The sequence below is a fragment of the Perca flavescens genome, chromosome 8 (assembly GCF_004354835.1).
Source record: "Perca flavescens isolate YP-PL-M2 chromosome 8, PFLA_1.0, whole genome shotgun sequence".
Lineage (NCBI taxonomy): Eukaryota > Metazoa > Chordata > Actinopteri > Perciformes > Percidae > Perca > Perca flavescens.
Genome location: NC_041338.1, coordinates 21,256,568 through 21,276,714, shown reverse-complemented (window position 1 = coordinate 21,276,714; position 20,147 = coordinate 21,256,568). Strand labels below are relative to the sequence as shown.

The window sequence follows — 20,147 nt, the reverse complement described above, 5'->3', positions numbered from 1 at the left end:
GACAAGCAGCCAATGAGTTCCCCAGGCGTGACGTGGATGCATTAAGGACAGGAGAGCAAAGCAATAAACACCCATTTCAAAGAACCAACCTGTGTCTGTGTTGTCATGAAGAGAGCTACAAAGACAATAGAAAAGATAAGACATAAACAGAGTTGCATATGTTTATTTGATTAATTGATAAATATTCTCTCTACAAAGGAAATTGCTTTGTAAGAGATGTAATGATTGTTAAGACAATATGGGAAGAAACTTTTACATCCCACATCCAGTTTACACCAGTGTGAAACTTTGCCTCCTACGCATGGGTTGTGCAGCAGCTCTGGTGCAGTCTGTGTGGCCGCAGCCACACTCCTCCACATGGATGTATGAGTAGGGAACCACATCTCCATTCAGGCAGTGCAAGTCAACAGTGCGATTGCTGGAGCGAGTCCCCCTGCAGCAGGAACAAGAATGCTGCATAGCAGCTGCTGCTTCAGAGTACCTGAAGAAAGCAGAGACAGTATTGATTAATAAACTCAAAATCTGCACAAACTACTCCTAAATATTTTAAAAATGTCTATATCTTAACTGGGTTGTGACTATGCAGAGGAATGAGAAATATTAGTGATATCATCCTTACTTGGTGAAAGTGTTGCAGGATCCTTCACAATATGGCATATCTACCTCCTGGTAGGACTGACAGCCCTTGTGCATAACGTGTGCTTTCATGGGTACTACCTTGCAGGCCTTCTCCCTCTCCACACCTTTTCAAAAGAGGCACACAATTGGCATGTTCTCATTTAAGTACCCTATACAAAAAAGTAAAGAAAATGCCATACTCACAGATTTTACAGCAGCCATTTGCTGCAGTCTGAATTGTGCCCTATGGAGGGGAATTCACAACATCAGCATAATTGGTTTTAATGGGTGTTCACACAGACAATCCAGATTAATTTGTTTAAAGTCATAAATAATACTTACAGGTTGGCAGTTGCTCTGCTGGAATGGCGGGCAGACAATTTGTGAATTGAAGGTTGTTAAAGTGTCACCGACCTCCATACAGGTGTAATGCTGACACTTATTCTCAGTTGATGACCAGGTCTCTCCTGGCTATAGAGTAGTGAAATACAGATATCAAAAGGTAATTTAGGCAATTGAACATTATCATGTGGAATCAAAGCCAACAAAGACTTACCTTCAAGAGCTTTTTGGTATCATCATTAACACTGACGACACAGTGTGTCTGTACACACTTTCCACAGCATTCACCTGAATTAGTTTCCACATATTCATATCCCTGAGAGAAAAAGGGGAAATTAGGTTGCCAAGTCCAGTTTTACAAGTTCACTCTCTCAGAAAAGATATTCTGAGAAAAACAACTTGTATTGTATGTATTGTGTGTATGAATATAATGGGTGTAATTTATCTTACCATGTCACAGTCTTCTTGACATTTCTGAAACTCACAACGTATCTTGAATAGACCAGAACGGGGGTCCACCTCATTGGTGCAGTTACAATCCTGACATAGAGGCGCAGGAACTGAAGAGCCAGGCTAGCAAATAAAGAAGACAAGTATTCATACTTTAGTGTTTTTAGCCATATAGAACTCGTGCAGCAGAAATCATTAAAATAACTTATTTACCTGGTATTCATAGTCTTTGTGGACACAAACTCTTTTAGGCTCTAGAAAAGAGTAAGACAATGGAAAGTGTGTGTCTTAAAAGTGTCACTACCATCATTAGCTTTTATGAACAAGCAAACTATGAATTAATGCACTTACCACATCTACGTTCTGGACAGCACTTTCCCTCAGGAACACTGACAACTGGCATATATCCTACCGGACAGTTCATGTTGGTGATTGGGCAAGTGTTGCTGTGGCATTCTGTGGAGACAGTAAATAGTTCAAACCCATCAAGATTGGTATCAATGTATAGCATTCTGAAAACTCTGGAGGACAAATGTGCATTGATGCTAAATGTCTTACGGCAAACAAGAGTAGAACAGCAAGGGTCTGATGGCATAGTTTGGTTGACGAGGACAAACCCGGGACCAATGCAATTTGTTATAGGTGGTGTCGGGCATGTCTTTGGCTTGCAAGTCACAGTTTTGGTGGACTCCTCACAAATGCAGTTTTGGCATTTGTACTCAAACCTCTCATTAAGCTGAAAGAATATACCACAGTAGTGACTTAATTGTCGCTTGCAAGTAAACAACATAAGTTAGGATTTTAACTGAACATGACTAGATCTACTCACCTGACGAGGAATGCCCTCAGGATCAAGACATCCTGTTGAAAAATAAGCCCTTCATGATTGATACAATATATTCAGCTCAATGTTAAGACTAGAGGTTATATACACCACACTTACCACATGTATTAACACATATGCCAGAGTCTTTGTTGAAGAGTTTCATTCCATCAGGACAAAAGCAGCCCTCGGTAGTGTACTTCATGGTTGGTTCATTAGAACTGTAATATTGAATCATCAAGAAAGAACAATTAGTTTACGTTATTTCTTTAAGATCTCTAAAACATAGTTAATTAAAAATACTTTATTCTACTCTACTTATTGCTACGATGTTGTTAACAAGAAACATCTATTGTCACTATCCATTAGGATTTTTGTCTCAGAAAATGCTAATGTGCACAATGAACTGCAAATAAAAATACACTTGATTTTTATTAAACTTACTTGTCTTCACAGGTTGGCTGTTCTGCAGGACCACATGGCTTGTAAACTTTGTTTGATGGGCAGTCACTTGCTGTTAGTGAAGAAAAAAACTCAATTGGGTCTTTTTTAAATGCATACTGCCTACCTAGTGTATATAATAAAATATGCAGCTGCCTGTTCAATGTGTGCTAGAAGCAACAAAAACTAAAGAAATGAAGTTGTCCCTCTTGATGTCACTAATCCCAGCATTTACAGTAAAATAATGAGGGGTTGCTTACCGCACAACCTGGTGTGGTTCCTCCAGTGCAGACAAACCCCAGCCTGAGCACAGGCAGCAGCATAAGTTTGCAAACTTGTACAATCCACTGCTGGGTTGGAAACATGGCAGCTATCAAAAACACAACCTCGATAGAAATTGTCAGGAGAGACAAAGGGATGGCACGCTGCAAAGAGACTGTAAAAGTAAAACACAAACAAAAAAAACAGATAAAAATGTAACTGCAATATGTCAGACTTATGGGGATGCATGTGAATTGCTACAATAAATTAGATATTTGCCTACCTGCTCTTAAGCAGGTGACATATGGAATCTGGCTTGCATGTGGTTGGTGGAGGTTCAGGCATATTGGTGGGCAAAACAGAAGGTATGTGGCAGTTGGGTTGGTTAATGTGTTTTGCAGGCCAATAGTCGGCCATCACGGCACAATTTTCCACCAGCTGTCCTCCAGGCAGCCTGCAGTCATCAGCCGTGTTGTTATTGCATGTTCCTGACGGTAGAGTCACACAACAGTTAATATTATAGTCTTACTTCAAACAAATGATTTACCACATGGCTATTGGAGAGAGATATGTTCTTACCACAATGGCCCTGTGTGTTACTGCCAAAGTATTGATATGGAAGGGTCACACTAAAGCCAGTTATTCCAAATGTAATGACCACTTTTAAGCGAGGGATCTCCAAAATCAAGTTAATGCCAGAGTCGAAGATCCTAACACCTTGCTGTGAATAAGGTAGTTTCAGACGTACTCCGTTTTTCAGTGCCTAAAGGTAAAAAGTGAATACATTATATGACAAGAAAAAATATAATAATCTATGACAAAAGGATCCATTATTGCTATTCCATCTACATTGGCAGTAATAATCTTCTGGAAGTTAGTTCAGTGAGTTTTTCATAATATACAACAAACTTTCATATGACCATAAATACTGTTATACCTCCAACTGTGCTGCTCCAAGAAGGTTATGATTTAAGAGTGTGACAACTTCCCATTGGTATGATACCATTATTGATCGCGGACAAGAAACATCTTCAGTGGGATCACACAAGACATTGTCAATATAAATGTTCAAGTTATGTTTTGGTAAAATCTCTTCCATCAAGACGTAAGTACAGTTTCCTTGATAACTGTAGTACAATCCATCAAATGTAATGTAATGAGGATCTCCCCAGCCTTCACATACACCTAAAAAACAAACAAAAAATTCAGTTTGAAATGTATTTTAAAGAGAAACATATGAGTCAATAAACATGTCATACATCCTTTTAACCACAGAATGGCTTACAGTCACAAGCGTAATGCTGGCAGCAGTAGTACTCATCATACACAAGAACTGGTTTCTTTCCATTGGTACAAGTGATGTTCTCAAGGGGTGGACATTCATATGGAATTATTTCAATTGTATTGTTCTCAATGCATCTGGCCATGGTGCAGTTGCACAAAAAGAAGGTCTCATTTTGCTAATGTAAGAGAAAAAAGGGAAAATCAATATTTTGAAGTATTGTGCCATACATGCAATTATATATTTTAAAGTGCTAGATACATTAAGATTCTTACTGTTACATTCCATTCAGGGCAGGTAGGTACAGGTGTTGTGGGTGTGGGTGTAGGTATGCTTGGGCAAATTACTGTCGTGTTATGAATCTCACAAATATCAGAACATATCATTGTGAGACATACACCTGATCCAATGTCTTTCATGTCTAATATTACATCCCCTAAACGTGAGAAAAAGATGAAGAATAATTAATACTTAAATAATTAAACAAGAGTAAACTGTACAACAAAATTTAAAATCATATAACTTGTTACTATCAAAGACATAATTGTATTTTTTTTTCTTACCTGGTCTATAATATGTTTCATTAACAAAGCAGAAACATTCTGTAGTGGCAGAAATTTGGGGGGCAGTTGGTGGAGGCACTGATGTCGGTGATGTTGGACCAGTTACAGGTGTTTCAAATGTTGTTAAATGTGTTGAAACAGTAGTTGGACCTGTAGTAGTAGGTTCAGTTGGTGGGGTTGTAGATTTTGTGGTTGTGGTTGGCTCTTCAGTTGTGGTAGTAGTAGGTTCAGTTGGTGGTGTTGTAGATTGTGTGGTTGTGGTTGGCTCTTCGGTTGTGGTAGTAGTAGGTTCAGTTGGTGGTGTTGTAGATTGTGTGGTTGTGGTTGGCTCTTCAGTTGTTGTTGTAGTAGTGGGTTCAATTGGTGGTGTTGTAGATTGTGTGGTTGTGGTTGGCTCTTCGGTTGTGGTAGTAGTAGTGGGTTCAGTTGGTGGTGTTGTAGATTGTGTGGTTGTGGTTGGCTCTTCGGTTGTGGTAGTAGTAGGTTCAGTTGGTGGGGTTGTAGATTGTGTGGTTGTGGTTGGCTCTTCGGTTGTGGTAGTAGTAGGTTCAGTTGGTGGTGTTGTAGATTGTGTGGTTGTGGTTGGCTCTTCGGTTGTGGTAGTAGTAGGTTCAGTTGGTGGTATTGTAGATTGTGTGGTTGTGGTTGGCTCTTCAGTTGTTGTTGTAGTAGGTTCAGTTGGTGGTGTTGTAGATTGTGTGGTTGTGGTTGGCTCTTCAGTTGTGGTAGTAGTAGGTTCAGTTGGTGGGGTTGTAGATTGTGTGGTTGTGGTTGGCTCTTCGGTTGTGGTAGTAGTAGTGGGTTCAGTTGGTGGTGTTGTAGATTGTGTGGTTGTGGTTGGCTCTTCAGTTGTGGTAGTAGTAGGTTCAGTTGGTGGGGTTGTAGATTGTGTGGTTGTGGTTGGCTCTTCGGTTGTGGTAGTAGTAGGTTCAGTTGGTGGGGTTGTAGATTTTGTGGTTGTGGTTGGCTCTTCGGTTGTGGTAGTAGTAGGTTCAGTTGGTGGGGTTGTAGATTGTGTGGTTGTGGTTGGCTCTTCAGTTGTGGTAGTAGTAGGTTCAGTTGGTGGTGTTGTAGATTGTGTGGTTGTGGTTGGCTCTTCAGTTGTTGTTGTAGTAGTGGGTTCAGTTGGTGGGGTTGTAGATTGTGTGGTTGTGGTTGGCTCTTCAGTTGTTGTTGTTGTAGTAGGTTCAGTTGGTGGTGTTGTTGATTGTGTGGTTGTGGTTGGCTCTTTGGTTGTGGTAGTAGTAGGTTCAGTTGGTGGTGTTGTAGATTGTGTGGTTGTGGTTGGCTCTTCAGTTGTTGTTGTAGTAGTGGGTTCAGTTGGTGGTGTTGTAGATTGTGTGGTTGTGGTTGGCTCTTCAGTTGTGGTAGTAGTAGGTTCAGTTGGTGGGGTTGTAGATTTTGTGGTTGTGGTTGGCTCTTCAGTTGTGGTAGTAGTAGTAGGTTCAGTTGGTGGGGTTGTAGATTTTGTGGTTGTGGTTGGCTCTTCAGTTGTGGTAGTGGTAGGTTCAGTTGGTGGGGTTGTAGATTGTGTGGTTGTGGTTGGCTCTTCAGTTCAGTTGTGGTAGTGGTAGGTTCAGTTGGTGGGGTTGTAGATTGTGTGGTTGTGGTTGGCTCTTCAGTTGTTGTTATAGTAGTGGGTTCAGTTGGTGGTGTTGTAGATTGTGTGGTTGTGGTTGGCTCTTCAGTTGTGGTAGTAGTAGGTTCAGTTGGTGGGGTTGTAGATTTTGTGGTTGTGGTTGGCTCTTCAGTTGTGGTAGTGGTAGGTTCAGTTGGTGGGGTTGTAGATTGTGTGGTTGTGGTTGGCTCTTCAGTTGTGGTAGTGGTAGGTTCAGTTGGTGGGGTTGTAGATTGTGTGGTTGTGGTTGGCTCTTCAGTTGTTGTTATAGTAGTGGGTTCAGTTGGTGGTGTTGTAGATTGTGTGGTTGTGGTTGGCTCTTCAGTTGTGGTAGTAGTAGGTTCAGTTGGTGGGGTTGTAGATTTTGTGTGGTTGTGGTTGGCTCTTCAGTTGTGGTAGTGGTAGGTTCAGTTGGTGGGGTTGTAGATTGTGTGGTTGTGGTTGGCTCTTCAGTTGTGGTAGTAGTAGGTTCAGTTGGTGGTGTTGTAGATTGTGTGGTTGTGGTTGGCTCTTCAGTTGTGGTAGTGGTAGGTTCAGTTGGTGGGGTTGTAGATTGTGTGGTTGTGGTTGGCTCTTCAGTTGTGGTAGTGGTAGGTTCAGTTGGTGGGGTTGTAGATTGTGTGGTTGTGGTTGGCTCTTCAGTTGTGGTAGTAGTAGGTTCAGTTGGTGGGGTTGTAGATTGTGTGGTTGTGGTTGGCTCTTCAGTTGTGGTAGTAGTAGGTTCAGTTGGTGGTGTTGTAGATTGTGTGGTTGTGGTTGGCTCTTCAGTTGTTGTTGTAGTAGTGGGTTCAGTTGGTGGTGTTGTAGATTGTGTGGTTGTGGTTGGCTCTTCGGTTGTGGTAGTAGTAGGTTCAGTTGGTGGTGTTGTAGATTGTGTGATTGTGGTTGTCTCTTCAGTTGTTGTTGTAGTAGTGGGTTCAGTTGGTGGTGTTGTAGATTGAGTGGTTGTGGTTGGCTCTTCAGTTGTGGTAGTAGTAGGTTCAGTTGGTGGGGTTGTAGATTTTGTGGTTGTGGTTGGCTCTTCAGTTGTGGTAGTAGTAGGTTCAGTTGGTGGTGTTGTAGATTGTGTGGTTGTGGTTGGCTCTTCGGTTGTGGTAGTAGTAGGTTCAGTTGGTGGTGTTGTAGATTGTGTGGTTGTGGTTGGCTCTTCAGTTGTTGTTGTAGTAGTGGGTTCAGTTGGTGGTGTTGTAGATTGTGTGGTTGTGGTTGGCTCTTTAGTTGTGGTAGTAGTAGGTTCAGTTGGTGGGGTTGTAGATTGTGTGGTTGTGGTTGGCTCTTCAGTTGTGGTAGTAGTAGGTTCAGTTAGTGGTGTTGTAGATTGTGTGGTTGTGGTTGGCTCTTCGGTTGTGGTAGTAGTAGGTTCAGTTGGTGGTGTTGTAGATTGTGTGGTTGTCTCTTCAGTTGTTGTTGTAGTAGTGGGTTCAGTTGGTGGTGTTGTAGATTGTGTGGTTGTGGTTGGCTCTTCAGTTGTGGTAGTAGTAGGTTCAGTTGGTGGTGTTGTAGATTGTGTGGTTGTGGTTGGCTCTTCGGTTGTGGTAGTAGTAGGTTCAGTTGGTGGGGTTGTAGATTTTGTGGTTGTTGTTGGCTCTTCAGTTGTGGTAGTAGTAGGTTCAGTTGGTGGGGTTGTAGATTTTGTGGTTGTGGTTGGCTCTTTGGTTGTTGTGGTAGTTGTAGGTTCAGTTGGTTGGGTTGTAGATTTTGTGGTTGTGGTTGGCTCTTCAGTTGTTGTGGGAGGTGTAGTTAATGGGGTTGAATGGGTTGTGGTTGGACATATCTCTACCTCACAGCATACTCTGATTTTATAGTTGAAACACTTAAATGGACGTGTGATCTGATCCTCTTTTTTACATATTAAACCATATCCCACATCGCAAGTAACAACCTGGCCAGTTTGACTCACAAAATCATTGAAGTCTTTGTCAGGATGATCTGTTGCTCTACAATCAATTTCTGTGGGATTTTCACATATTTGTTTACCACTGTTTATGATGTTCTCATATGTTTCCCAGTCACTTTTGTCCTTTCCTGGTTTATGAACATCATACCACTCTGACCACTCACACGTTGTTATACACGGTGTTGTAGATTTTATAGTTGTGGTTGGCTCTTTGGTTGTTGTGGTAGTAGTAGGTTCAGTTGGTAGGGTTGTAGATTGTGTGGTTGTGGATGGCTCTTCAGTTATTGTAGTAGTGGGTTCAGTTGGTGGTGTTGTAGATTGTGTGGTTGTGGTTGGCTCTTCAGTTGTGGTAGTAGTAGGTTCAGTTGGTGGGGTTGTAGATTGTGTGGTTGTGGTTGGCTCTTTGGTTATGGTAGTAGTAGGTTCAGTTGGTAGGGTTGTAGATTTTGTGGTTGTGGTGGGCTCTTCGGTTGTGGTAGTAGTAGGTTCAGTTGGCGGGGTTGTAGATTTTGTGATTGTGGTTGGCTCTTCAGTTGTGGTTGGCTCTTCAGTTGTGGTTGTAGTAGGTTCAGTTGGTGGTGTTGTAGATTGTGTGGTCGTGGTTGGCTCTTCAGTTGTGGTAGTAATAGATTCAGTTGGTGGTGTTGTAGATTGTGTGGTTGTGGTTGGCTCTTCAGTTGTGGTAGTAGTAGATTCAGTTGGTGGTGTTGTAGATTGTGTGGTTGTGGTTGGCTCTTCAGTTGTGGTAAAAATAGATTCAATTGATGGAGTTGTAGATTGTGTGGTTGTGGTTGGCTCTTCAGTTGTGGTAAAAATAGATTCAATTGGTGGTGTTGTAGATTGTGTGGTTGTGGTTGGCTCTTCAGTTGTGGTAGTAGTAGGTTCAGTTGGTGGGGTTGTAGATTTTGTGGTTGTGGTTGGCTCTTCAGTTGTGGTTGTAGTAGGTTCAGTTGGTAGGGTTGTAGATTTTGTGGTTGTGGTGGGCTCTTCGGTTGTGGTAGTAGTAGGTTCAATTGGCGGGGTTGTAGATTTTGTGGTTGTGGTTGGCTCTTCAGTTGTGGTTGGCTCTTCAGTTGTGGTTGTAGTAGGTTCAGTTGGTGGTGTTGTAGATTGTGTGGTCGTGGTTGGCTCTTCAGTTGTGGTAGTAATAGATTCAGTTGGTGGTGTTGTAGATTGTGTGGTTGTGGTTGGCTCTTCAGTTGTGGTAGTAGTAGATTCAGTTGGTGGTGTTGTAGATTGTGTGGTTGTGGTTGGCTCTTCAGTTGTGGTAAAAATAGATTCAATTGATGGAGTTGTAGATTGTGTGGTTGTGGTTGGCTCTTCAGTTGTGGTAAAAATAGATTCAATTGGTGGTGTTGTAGATTGTGTGGTTGTGGTTGGCTCTTCAGTTGTGGTAGTAGTAGTTTCAGTTGGTGGGGTTGTAGATTTTGTGGTTGTGGTTGGCTCTTCAGTTGTGGTTGTAGTAGGTTCAGTTGGTAGGGTTGTAGATTTTGTGGTTGTGGTGGGCTCTTCGGTTGTGGTAGTAGTAGGTTCAGTTGGCGGGGTTGTAGGTTTTGTGGTTGTGGTTGGTTCTTCAGTTGTTGTAGTTGTAGGTTCAGTTGGTGGGGTTGTAGATTTTGTGGTTGTTGGCTCTTCAGTTGTGGTTGTGGTTGGCTCTTTGGTTGTTGTGGTAGTTGTAGGTTCAGTTGGTGGGGTTGTAGATTTTGTGGTTGTGGTTTGCTCTTCAGTTGTTGTGGAAGGTGTAGTTAATGGGGTTGAATGGGTTGTGGTTTGACATATCTCTACCTCACAACATACTCTGATTTTATAGTTGAAACACTTAAATGGACGTGTGATCTGATCCTCTTTTTTACATATTAAACCATATCCCACATCGCAAGTAACAACCTGGCCAGTTTGACTCACAAAATCATTGAAGTCTTTGTCAGGATAATCTGTTGATCTACAATCAATTTCTGTGGGATTTTTACATATTTGTTTACCACTATTTATGATGTTCTCATATGTTTCCCAGTCACTTTTGTCCTTTCCTGGATTATGCACATCATACCACTCTGACCACTCACACGTTGTAATACACGGTGTTGTGGTTGGCGCTTGAGTTGTGGTAGTAGTAGGTTTAGTTGGTGTTGATTTTGTTGTTGTAGTTGGCTGTTCAGTTGTTGTAGTAGTAGGTTCAGTTGGTGTTGTTACGGGTGTAGTGGTGGCAATAGTTGTTGTTGGTGTTGGGACAGTTGTACTAGAGCAAGGTACATTTCCATGTATCACTGTTGAATTCTTACATATTGCATAGTAGCACATTCCCAAATTGTCAGTTACATTGTAAATAACTTCATCTTCCTCGTATCTAGTGTTGTTGTAAAAGCAACCTGAACATTCCTCCACACACATCCCAGTCTCCTCATCAAATATGGGCTTATCTTCAGGGCATACAGGGTAACAGCCTGTACAAATCACAGAATAAATAATTTTTTTGATAGTAAAAGCATTGTTATTCATATGGGTTTATTTAATCCTGGACACTGAAGCTGGCCAGGTGGTCTTTAACTCTGCCAAATTGGATCAGTTCAATATTTTAATATTTTAACCAGCACATTAATCAGAGGTAAGGTGAGGCATTGTGAGTTAATCTCTTACCTTCCAGGTTGGGTAAAAGTTTGCTACATTTTTCTTCTGGATTCAAACAAGTCTTGTAGCAAGGTGTGTGGCAAGGGTTGTAGTGCCACTGGCATTCATCTGGGCTGTTGTAGTAATCACAAAAGACAGCTAGGAAGAAAACATACAAGGTATGTTATACTTTAAAAAAATAAAACATTGATGTGTCATTCAGGGAAAGAGCCCTCAAACTTCAACGCCTCCTGATACATTATCACATTATATTTCTTTTAGGCCTGAGGATTGCATTTCGTTTCATATAAACGTGGGAAGTTATCACTCATTCGAAGGCATCATGTATATAAATCATTGCAGTCTTTAAAAATATACTCTTCATGAAGCATGCACTGATGCCCATAAAGTCTCCATAATATACAGTATATGCTTATTATAACTTTAATTACATTTGGTGTTCATTCACATATTAGATATATAATACAAATAATCAGGTTGGTATATTCAATGTCCTGGCCATAAAGAAACAAATAGCAAACCATACTCATATATGCAAACTTGACAAATTTCTAAATCTCTAAATGCTTGGGTCATAAGCATTTTGGGATCTAAAAACAGGTTGTAAGAAGAAAAGGCTGAAAAACCTCAGTTTAATCTGAAGGTAAAATTGTTGTTTACTTACGACAGATTTCTGGAGTTCTCCATGCAACACAGACAGAAGCTTCATTACAAGCTTGAGCATAAGCTGCAACTGCTGAGCAGAAACACTCGCAGTCTCCTCCAGAGTCGCAGGCACATGAGTCTCTTACACAGTTGTCATAAAATGGAAGGGGGGCTACCTGTTCAGTTATCAATATACAGGTACATGATAGATTTTTAAAAACGAGTTAAATGTTTTCAACCATCAAACTTTCAAAATAATGATAAATTAGAAACAAATGTATCATTACCTTATTGTGGCAGTCTTTGAATGTTTTTCCAATTATAATGCTGCACATCTTTTGTGCCCAGTGAAGTCGATTGGGTCTTTCTCCACAAGGGTCAGCATTCGTTTCCACATCCAGGCACTCGCTTGACACTTTCCAGCTGTTTGCAAATTCTATCGGATTGCTCACTACCAGCTGACCCTGAGTGGTGAAGTCGTTCTGTCCATCACCATTAAAATCTCCACACAGGCCACATACCTCTCCCTATACAGCCAAACAAAAGGAGAGAGTATTCCATATCAATACTTTTTACGGTTACGAGAAACACATTTTATAGCCATTTTTATACTTGCATCATGTTGACAAATAAAGTATTCACTTCATATATTATGAATAAACAAGTTTTCAGCAATGTTAATATACTGTACATCAATACCATTGTTGTCCCAAAGCTTTAAAGTGCTGTAAGAAAAAGATGCAAAGAGAGATAGACTACAGATAACAAAAATAGTACATCATATCAAAACTCTAAGTCTAAACTCTTACTGTAACAGTCATCATAATTTAAACAATTAATGTGACTCACGCTGTGCTGTGGTTCCAGGATGATGCGAACAGTTGTTTTGCCATCCCACATCACTGTCAGACCATTGGCAGATTCTACCACCACATATAAGCCAACCTTCCTTATTCTGTACTGAATCTCAGCACCATGTCCCAGGTCCACCTCGTCATAATTACCCTTTGATAGTTTGATTTCCTTTCGCTGTAATGTTAAGGACATTTTTGTTGCTTTTATTGTAACTTTAAAAACTGCGGTTGATATATGCTATTTGATTGTATTCAATATTTTAGGCACAGAATGCATATCAGGTGTTGCTATGAGGTCTTACCCCAAGTTGGATTCTAACAGTTTTGGAGCATGTTGTGCCTGTAGATCCACATGGTACATTTTCTGTGATTACTCCAAAGTTGTCCTGTACTGTTTTATTACCACAGTTGTTCTTAAGAGAGAGAGAGAAATTAACTTAATATTTTGCATGTTTCCATTATAGTAGAGACCACTGGTCAAATCCAACTTCAGCTTGGCCTTTACTAGTCCACAATTCCTTTAAGATTGTTAAAGAAAAGCTAGAACATGAAATATAAGTGTAGTTGATACCCAGGAGAGTAAGATCATGTAGTTATCTTTATTTGTTATTCATATTTCTTATTATGACAAGCAGTCATCTTAAAGTGCATCTAGGTAAACATACCAAATATGGACTGTCTTTCAACGCATGTATCTAACTTAGCAAATAAGAATTATATAATAATTATAATTTCATAAATGTCATATCAGTGACTTTCAGAGATGAAACCTTATGGAACATTATAAGTGAAGCATAACTGATGGCTTTGTCAGAAATCACTTCCTTTTTACTAAACAGTGCACCACATGTACTGCCTGCCATTTTATTTGTCTGTCAGAGATCGTAATGCAAAAATGACTTAACAGCTGTCAGTGATGATGCAAAAAGATGACTAGTAAGTATGTAAGTGTATGCAATCTCAATTTACTGCTCACTGTTAAGTGTCCATTATATAGGCAGTAGTGATTGAGTGAAGAAGGGCGTGATTACAGACACAGCCTGTCATTTGGATGATTTTGATATGCTTTGCTTACCTTAACAGCAACATAGGAACAATGTCCTTGAAAGCCATATGTTCGCTGATCAAATGTATTGTAGTGACCACTACCATAAATAATGCAAGTTTGTGAGCATTTATTCTTACTGCACTCCCAGCTTCCACTTTTGCAGGTACTAGAGCAGAAAAGGTTACATTTAATACAGTGTTTTGAATACAATACAATCATGTAAAAAATGCAAGAAAATATGATAATATTTATGTTGCAGTATATCATACGTCTGATTAAAAACAAGAACATACCAGATGTTGCACTGGTCAGGGATTTGTGATCCAGGGGAATAAATATGCCCATTGTGCTGACAAGTACATTCATTTTCTTTCACACAGGAACCTTTGCCATCATCTAGTAGGTCAGCTGGACACCGACAGCCAGATTCACACTCTGTGGAGTCCTGGATAGTTAGAAAGATCACAGTGATAGAAAATGAGAAAACAATACTGATACTATTGAAAATCACTGTTCAAAACTCTCTAGAGACTACTGTAGAAACTAATGTAACTGTACACAGTGTTACTTTTTTTCAAGTAACATAATGTTTGCCATTAAATACATATGATATCCAGTTATTTGAGACTAAGAGCTCACACAATCATTGCTGTCCAGATTTAAGCAAGTTCGAGCACAGCGCAGTCCCAGCTCTCTGGTGCTCGCAGCGGAGCAGTTGAAAAACACTTTTGGAAAATAGCATGCTGTAACAGAAGAGAAACTGCTCAATATCAACCAGACCAGAATCAGTATCAACCAAGTGCTTGTGTTGTGGTAAAAAAACAAAAAACTCAAAACAACGTACTTGATGAGTGCACTCTCCAAGAATGACAATGAAGCATTCCGTTGGTACACACACTAGCAAGAGACACCAAATATATAAAATTAATGTAACACAAAGGCACTTGAAAATTAACAATTTAGTTTAATTAAATCTTATATACTGCAGGAATTACAAGCATGCTAGTCTCGGATAAATCAAGTCACTACATTGCAAACGGCTGACTTACCAGTGCTCGTCTTTGATGTTGATGGACTTTCCTGACTTAATGTAGACTTCGTTATGGTAGCAGGGACATTTTGCCATGGGGACACAGATGCCGTTTTCATTTAGGTAGAGACCCTTGGAGCAGGAGCAGCCATCCACAGGCAAGAAGTCAGAAGTGCAACTTGGCTGCTTTGTGCCCAGTGATTTGCAAGTCAACTGGCATCTCTGATGCTTGTAAGAGAAGATCTGAGATGCTGGGCAGCTCCTTGTGTATTTATCTGTTTTGTGCACAATGAGAAGATAGCTACTTACTAGCTTTATGACTAACTAATGAAAGGAAAGATGTTCGTCAAACTCCAGAAATTATCACTCAACTTTACAACAACATAATGAAAGAAATCCTTACCGCACACATTCTCTCTCCAGTCTGTCAAGATCACTCCCTTTGATGCACAAGCCCGAGCGTAGGAGGAGAAGACGGCACACAGGCAGTCCTGACTCTTCTCACAGTTACAGCTGGCATACGTACATCTCTGCAGAAGACAGCAAATACTTTTAGGGAATTATAGTCTCATCAAAATGTAATGAAAGACAAACAGAAAGGTTTTGCAGTACCTTGTAGTACATATCAGGATCTACCGCTGAATGGCATTGTGCAAAGGTGCTGTCTGGATTCAGCAGCAAGGCGCACCAGTGTTTAGCGTACCACTCTGGAGAAACAAAATGTGTTTATTTTTATTGTTTACAATTATGTTGAACTAATTGCCTAAAACACAACATACTTGCAGACCAGAAATAAGTGTTTAAAGCTAAGAATCAATCTAAGAAATACACAGAACAAAACACACAAGATCAACATTTACATAATAACAGTTCTTTTATTTATTTATTTTTTACCATTTTCCACACTAAGGGAACAGGGGTCCTCAAGTCTTTCCTCTCTGTCTGGGCACATTAGGTTAGCCTTCCAGGAGTTACTAAAAGCTGCTGCTGTTCCCTCCACCATCCCCTGAGGAGTCTTCATGTCATCAGATAGGGCCATGTTGTAGTTCCCACATAAGCCTGAAGAAATCAAATATTAAAGAATTAAAGAAGAAGAAGAATTGTATTAGTACTTAAACACAGATAAACAATTGGCTGAAACTACAAATAAAAAAATGGAAGGTGTCAATCACTGTAATGAGATGATAGGATTAAGGATTTGGTTAATTTACTTAAATTAAGATGAAATTAGATAAGAAAAACAGACATTATCACTGAGAATTGAGAGTTTGCAGTGTGGTATTAAAATTGAGATTCCACAGTTTTATTCATGTAGAGAGCAAAAGAAGGTCTGAGATACAAGGGTTGTATATTACATATATCCACCCACCATTTACATCATTTACTCATGTATTCATCTATTTTATGTAGATGTTGTTTAGGTTTATTTGTTTAAAGGGATTCAGGGGTGGTGGGAAGACGGTAAGGGTAAAGGCCATGGATATTGAATTTTTCTTTTGTTATTAATGTAATGAATTATAATCAACAGCATTAGTATTGTAGGTGCTTCATTTATTTGTTATTGTAAATGTGCTGTATTCTGACATATGTTTTGATGATGCCAATGTTTTATGTTAAGATAAATGTGAAACTTACCACGTGTCTTTGCTCTGTAGCTTTGTTCTAGGCTGACATAGACTTGCATGACTGGCACATGCTGGATCTGAATTTGCAAACCAAAACTGGTCTGGAGCAAGATGTGAAAGGATGAAGCATGGAATATGTTGATGTCATCTTTAGATCAAGAAAAATACAAAAAACAGTCAGATAATTTGCTAATGTAAATAACAACAAACAAACAAATAAACAAATAAAACAACAAAGTTTCATCCAGAGTTTCGGACCCACCTGAGTGGTATGGCAAACTGATGGTCTGCATGTTCTGCTTCACTTTGCCATCGGAAGTGAACATTAATACCTGAATAAAAACAGAATCGATCATTTGAGTGTTTCAATATAGATCTATAAATTACTACAGCACGGTCTTGATTTTAACTTACATTGTTTCTGTCATTGTTCAGCAGGATTTTAAGGCTCTTTAGACAAGTGTCAAACTCTTGATTTGCACACGGCACCAACTGAACCAGGAGTGTAAACTTTGGACTTGCATAATCCTGAAATATACAGAGTGAGTAAAATTAAATAAATAAAAAAAATTTATACATATATATATATTTCTTTTTTTTTACATCAGCTGAATATATATTTTCTGCCATTTAATTGTACAAAGCTATGGCTCATTCACCTTGCTTTCCACTTTGGCTAGGGTGTAGTAACAGTCTCCATGGAAGGTGAAGGTTTTTCCATCAAAGGTAGTTACATGTGAACCCTCTTCAACTGCACATGTAGCAGGTGTTTGAAGGCTCTCACAAGCCCATCTACCCTCAACACATGTACTGAAACAACCCCAAAAATTTAAGTTAACAATAAAAATACACAATGAAGGAGATCAAATGAAATATTATGTTGTTGAAATATTTGACATACCATTCCTCTCTGTCCTGTCGGTAGACCTCACCGGAGTTATAGATTTTGTTGTGTTTGCACTGACATTCAGATTGAGCAATACACCCTCTCATGGAAATATCATCAAACACAGTTCCTGAATAAGACACATGATGTGACATGAACATTCACAGACTGTGAAGATTAAATCTGAAAGAATCTGTAAGGGTAATAAAAACTGAAACAGCACTAACCAGGAGGACAGAAGCAGCCGTCCATTTTGTGGTCCTCACACAGTGAACCGGTGTCCAGAAGTGTGCATGTATCCATGCAAGGAGAACCGCTCTCTTTATAAACCATGTTGAATGGGCACTGTTTAGCTGTAAAGATATGGTACAGTTGAAATACATCAAGGTAGATGTGAGTTTATGTGAATAATTCAATAGTGTCTCATGGGTGTAACTCATTAGGTTTTTTTGTGTAACAAAAATTGTTTTTGTGTACTTATTTTACTTGTACTTGTGTCGTTTGAAAAACAATTTGTTTTTTTTGATTAATTTTAAATCACACCAATTACAATTTAGGTCACAAAAGAGACATATCTGGCCTTTCTTCTATGCAGCTTGTAAATGTATTTTTTTTCCAAATAGAAAATAATTAATCATCTCATGCTAGAGCAACTTAATCATGTTCAGATAGAAACACAGTACCTTTTCTTCAAGAACAATTCAAAATATTATCTTTTCACTGAGCTGATTTCAGTGCATTAGTATGTTATCCACCCCATACTGTATAAAATATAGAACACAGAAAAGAGAACACAAAACATTACCACAGAACTGAGGTGTCCTCCAGTTGGGAGGCTGCCCGCCCGCATGGGAACACTGCCGAGAGAACTCAGACAGTGTGCTGCAGACACAGAAGTCATTTGTTCTGTTGGCGCAGCCACACATGTCCTGCACACAGGTCTGGATGTAAGGTTCAGGGTTGATCAGAGTGGTGCAGGAGCTCCAGGGCTCTGAACGCAGCATCTGGTTACAGGTGGTTTGCTAAAAGGTAAAGAGAGACAAAGTTACTCTGTTGCAAATGCAACCTGTGTATATGACCAACTATCACTATTGCTAACACTAGGTGGATAATAAACTCACAAACTCCTTGCATGAATCCAGCACAGCCTCCAGTGATTCATCTTCCTCCTCATAGGGGTCCTCACAATCATCATTTGGACGATGGACTTTGTGTTTGTTGCCAAACTCAATGGGGCTGATTTTGCGACCTGCATTTGATAGTAATTAGTGTAAAATCAAAGATACAGTGGATAATTCTAGAAATGCATTAACACATGAAGTGAATAACCATATATACCTTTATGAATGAACTCATTCTGGACAGAAACACCATTGAAGTCTCCACAAAGTCCACAGGTACGATTTGCATAATCAGTATCCAGTTCCACCTAAGAGGTTATAACAAGTTTTGTTTTTTTTTCACACAATTTAAATAACACTTAAACAAAACCCTGGTGAATTGTAATTGCCTCATTAAATGACATGAATGGAATACAATTTATGAGTGTGATTTGATATTAAATTTCATCACTGCTACTGTCATATTTTTGTTGTCATAACTCAATCAAGAAAGATAATTGACTGAAAGACAGGTCTGTGTACTTGATTTCTTCCCAGGAACCTTAGGAAGTTATTCAAATATAAAAATAATATATAAACCTGACTGTGTCTCTGGGTGGTCAGTCTGTTCCGCATTAAAAAAGAAAAAGTGTTCCAATGTCAGATAAAAAAAAAGGAGACTTAAATTAATTGTTCATGTATTAAAATAACGTGTAGTGTATATGCCTTATACAAACTTTAAGGAGAGCAGTGAAGATATATTTCTGCCTGGTGTATCATACCATGACTGCATCGTCACCGTTCCACATGACAGTGATGCCGACTTTAGATTGGAGCTTGATGTAAACAGCATTTTGTTCCACTTGTACACCTGCATTGTAGTATGGCACTTTGACACTGAAAAAAAATATTTTTTTTTTATTATAATGCACAAATATCATAGAAAAGTTACAAGTACAGTTTCTTACACAGGCTATATGGCTTTTTACTTACGGGAGGTTATTCACAGTGATCATGTCCTTGGTGAGGTAAAATAAAACGTCATTGATGGTGACTACCACATGACTGACTGTAGGGTTTCCATCTTTGTCTATCCTCTTCATGTGCACGGAGAAATCCTGGTAGGACTCGTGGCAGTCGGAGGCCAGGTTGTATTCACACATACCAGGGAACTGGTACACATCTCCGTCAAATGTCTTGAAGTGCTCTCTGCCCCATGTGCTGCAGATGCTGCTGACATGGTTGCCAACTGTGTACATTTTTTAAAGTGTAGAAAACAGTTTGAGTTACTAAATGCTCTACAGACTGATATTGGAGAGAATGATATACATTATTCATTTGTATGTATAAATAAAGCATAATGATCCATCCAGAAAGCTCTGAAAAACGTTCCACAGCATCCCAAAAAATCTGAGTCTTACCAAGTCTGGCTTGGACATCGATGACACTGGCAACAGACAAAGCCAGGAAACACAACCACACGCATCTCCACCTCATTGTTGCCGCTGTGGGCTTTCTGTCACCAAAGCAGGTAATAGTCAGACTGCAGTTGACAGCCCTTTATATTAAGATTGCACTTTTCTTTTTGCTCACGCCTTTTGTCTGAGTGGGAACTGAAGATTTATTGCCAAGACATGGCAAACATGTGAACAGATCTCTGACGCCCTTCACAAGTCCAATATAATCATTCCAAGATCCTTCTTATCGCTTGATTGAACAAATATGCTCTTCAATAAAGAATTTTTATTCCTAGAGGAATGGGCTGCAATAAAACAGTTTTGTTGACACTATGCTTTTATATTTCCCATTTATTTCCATTCATTTATTGGATCAGCCAAGCAACATGCTAAGCTAAAACAGGGAGCACAATGCTGAAACCCCCCCTATAGAGTTGGCCCAAATCAAGACATTAAAAAACATTATAAACTAGGTAGGTGGAGGCTGGGGTGGTGGAGGCAAGCTTTGCCAGCAGCAGTAGTGTGAGGCAGCATTGGTGTAGCAGGGATCAGTGAGGAGGAGGGAGACATTTAAATGAA

General features: G+C 39.6%; 1 protein-coding gene across 1 annotated transcript; it reads right to left on the bottom strand.

Annotated features, from left to right (window-relative positions):
* Nucleotides 1-235: 235 nt before the first annotated feature.
* On the bottom strand, nucleotides 236-19,370 carry muc2.1 (mucin 2.1). The gene is made up of 43 exons (XM_028585216.1): nucleotides 19,105-19,370; nucleotides 18,894-19,008; nucleotides 18,350-18,440; nucleotides 18,133-18,260; nucleotides 17,817-18,033; nucleotides 17,239-17,364; nucleotides 17,027-17,141; nucleotides 16,797-16,935; nucleotides 16,540-16,653; nucleotides 16,388-16,457; nucleotides 16,136-16,273; nucleotides 15,395-15,559; nucleotides 15,113-15,207; nucleotides 14,904-15,030; nucleotides 14,520-14,775; nucleotides 14,110-14,230; nucleotides 13,764-13,915; nucleotides 13,498-13,636; nucleotides 12,725-12,835; nucleotides 12,418-12,597; nucleotides 11,856-12,095; nucleotides 11,588-11,744; nucleotides 10,933-11,061; nucleotides 6,717-10,739; nucleotides 4,931-6,136; nucleotides 4,493-4,653; nucleotides 4,221-4,395; nucleotides 3,873-4,120; nucleotides 3,515-3,698; nucleotides 3,219-3,423; nucleotides 2,935-3,110; nucleotides 2,678-2,747; nucleotides 2,354-2,454; nucleotides 2,240-2,271; nucleotides 1,969-2,146; nucleotides 1,762-1,866; nucleotides 1,624-1,664; nucleotides 1,411-1,533; nucleotides 1,175-1,276; nucleotides 961-1,089; nucleotides 823-862; nucleotides 620-743; nucleotides 236-481 (listed from the first exon to the last, which is right to left on the bottom strand). Exons 1-43 carry the CDS (start codon nucleotides 19,368-19,370, stop codon nucleotides 271-273), a joined length of 11,025 nt encoding a protein of 3,674 aa, XP_028441017.1. The 3' UTR covers nucleotides 236-270.
* Nucleotides 19,371-20,147: the final 777 nt, after the last annotated feature.

Coding starts and splice junctions, on each gene's coding strand:
- muc2.1 (XM_028585216.1), bottom strand. CDS start 19,370: ATGTACACAGTTGGCAACCATGTCAGCAGCATCTGCAGCACATGGGGC. Junction 14,776..14,903: donor CTGGAGAGAGAATGTGTGCG/GTAAGGATTTCT, acceptor TGCACAAAACAG/ATAAATACACAAGGAGCTGC. Junction 3,424..3,514: donor TAACACACAGGGCCATTGTG/GTAAGAACATAT, acceptor CTCTACCGTCAG/GAACATGCAATAACAACACG.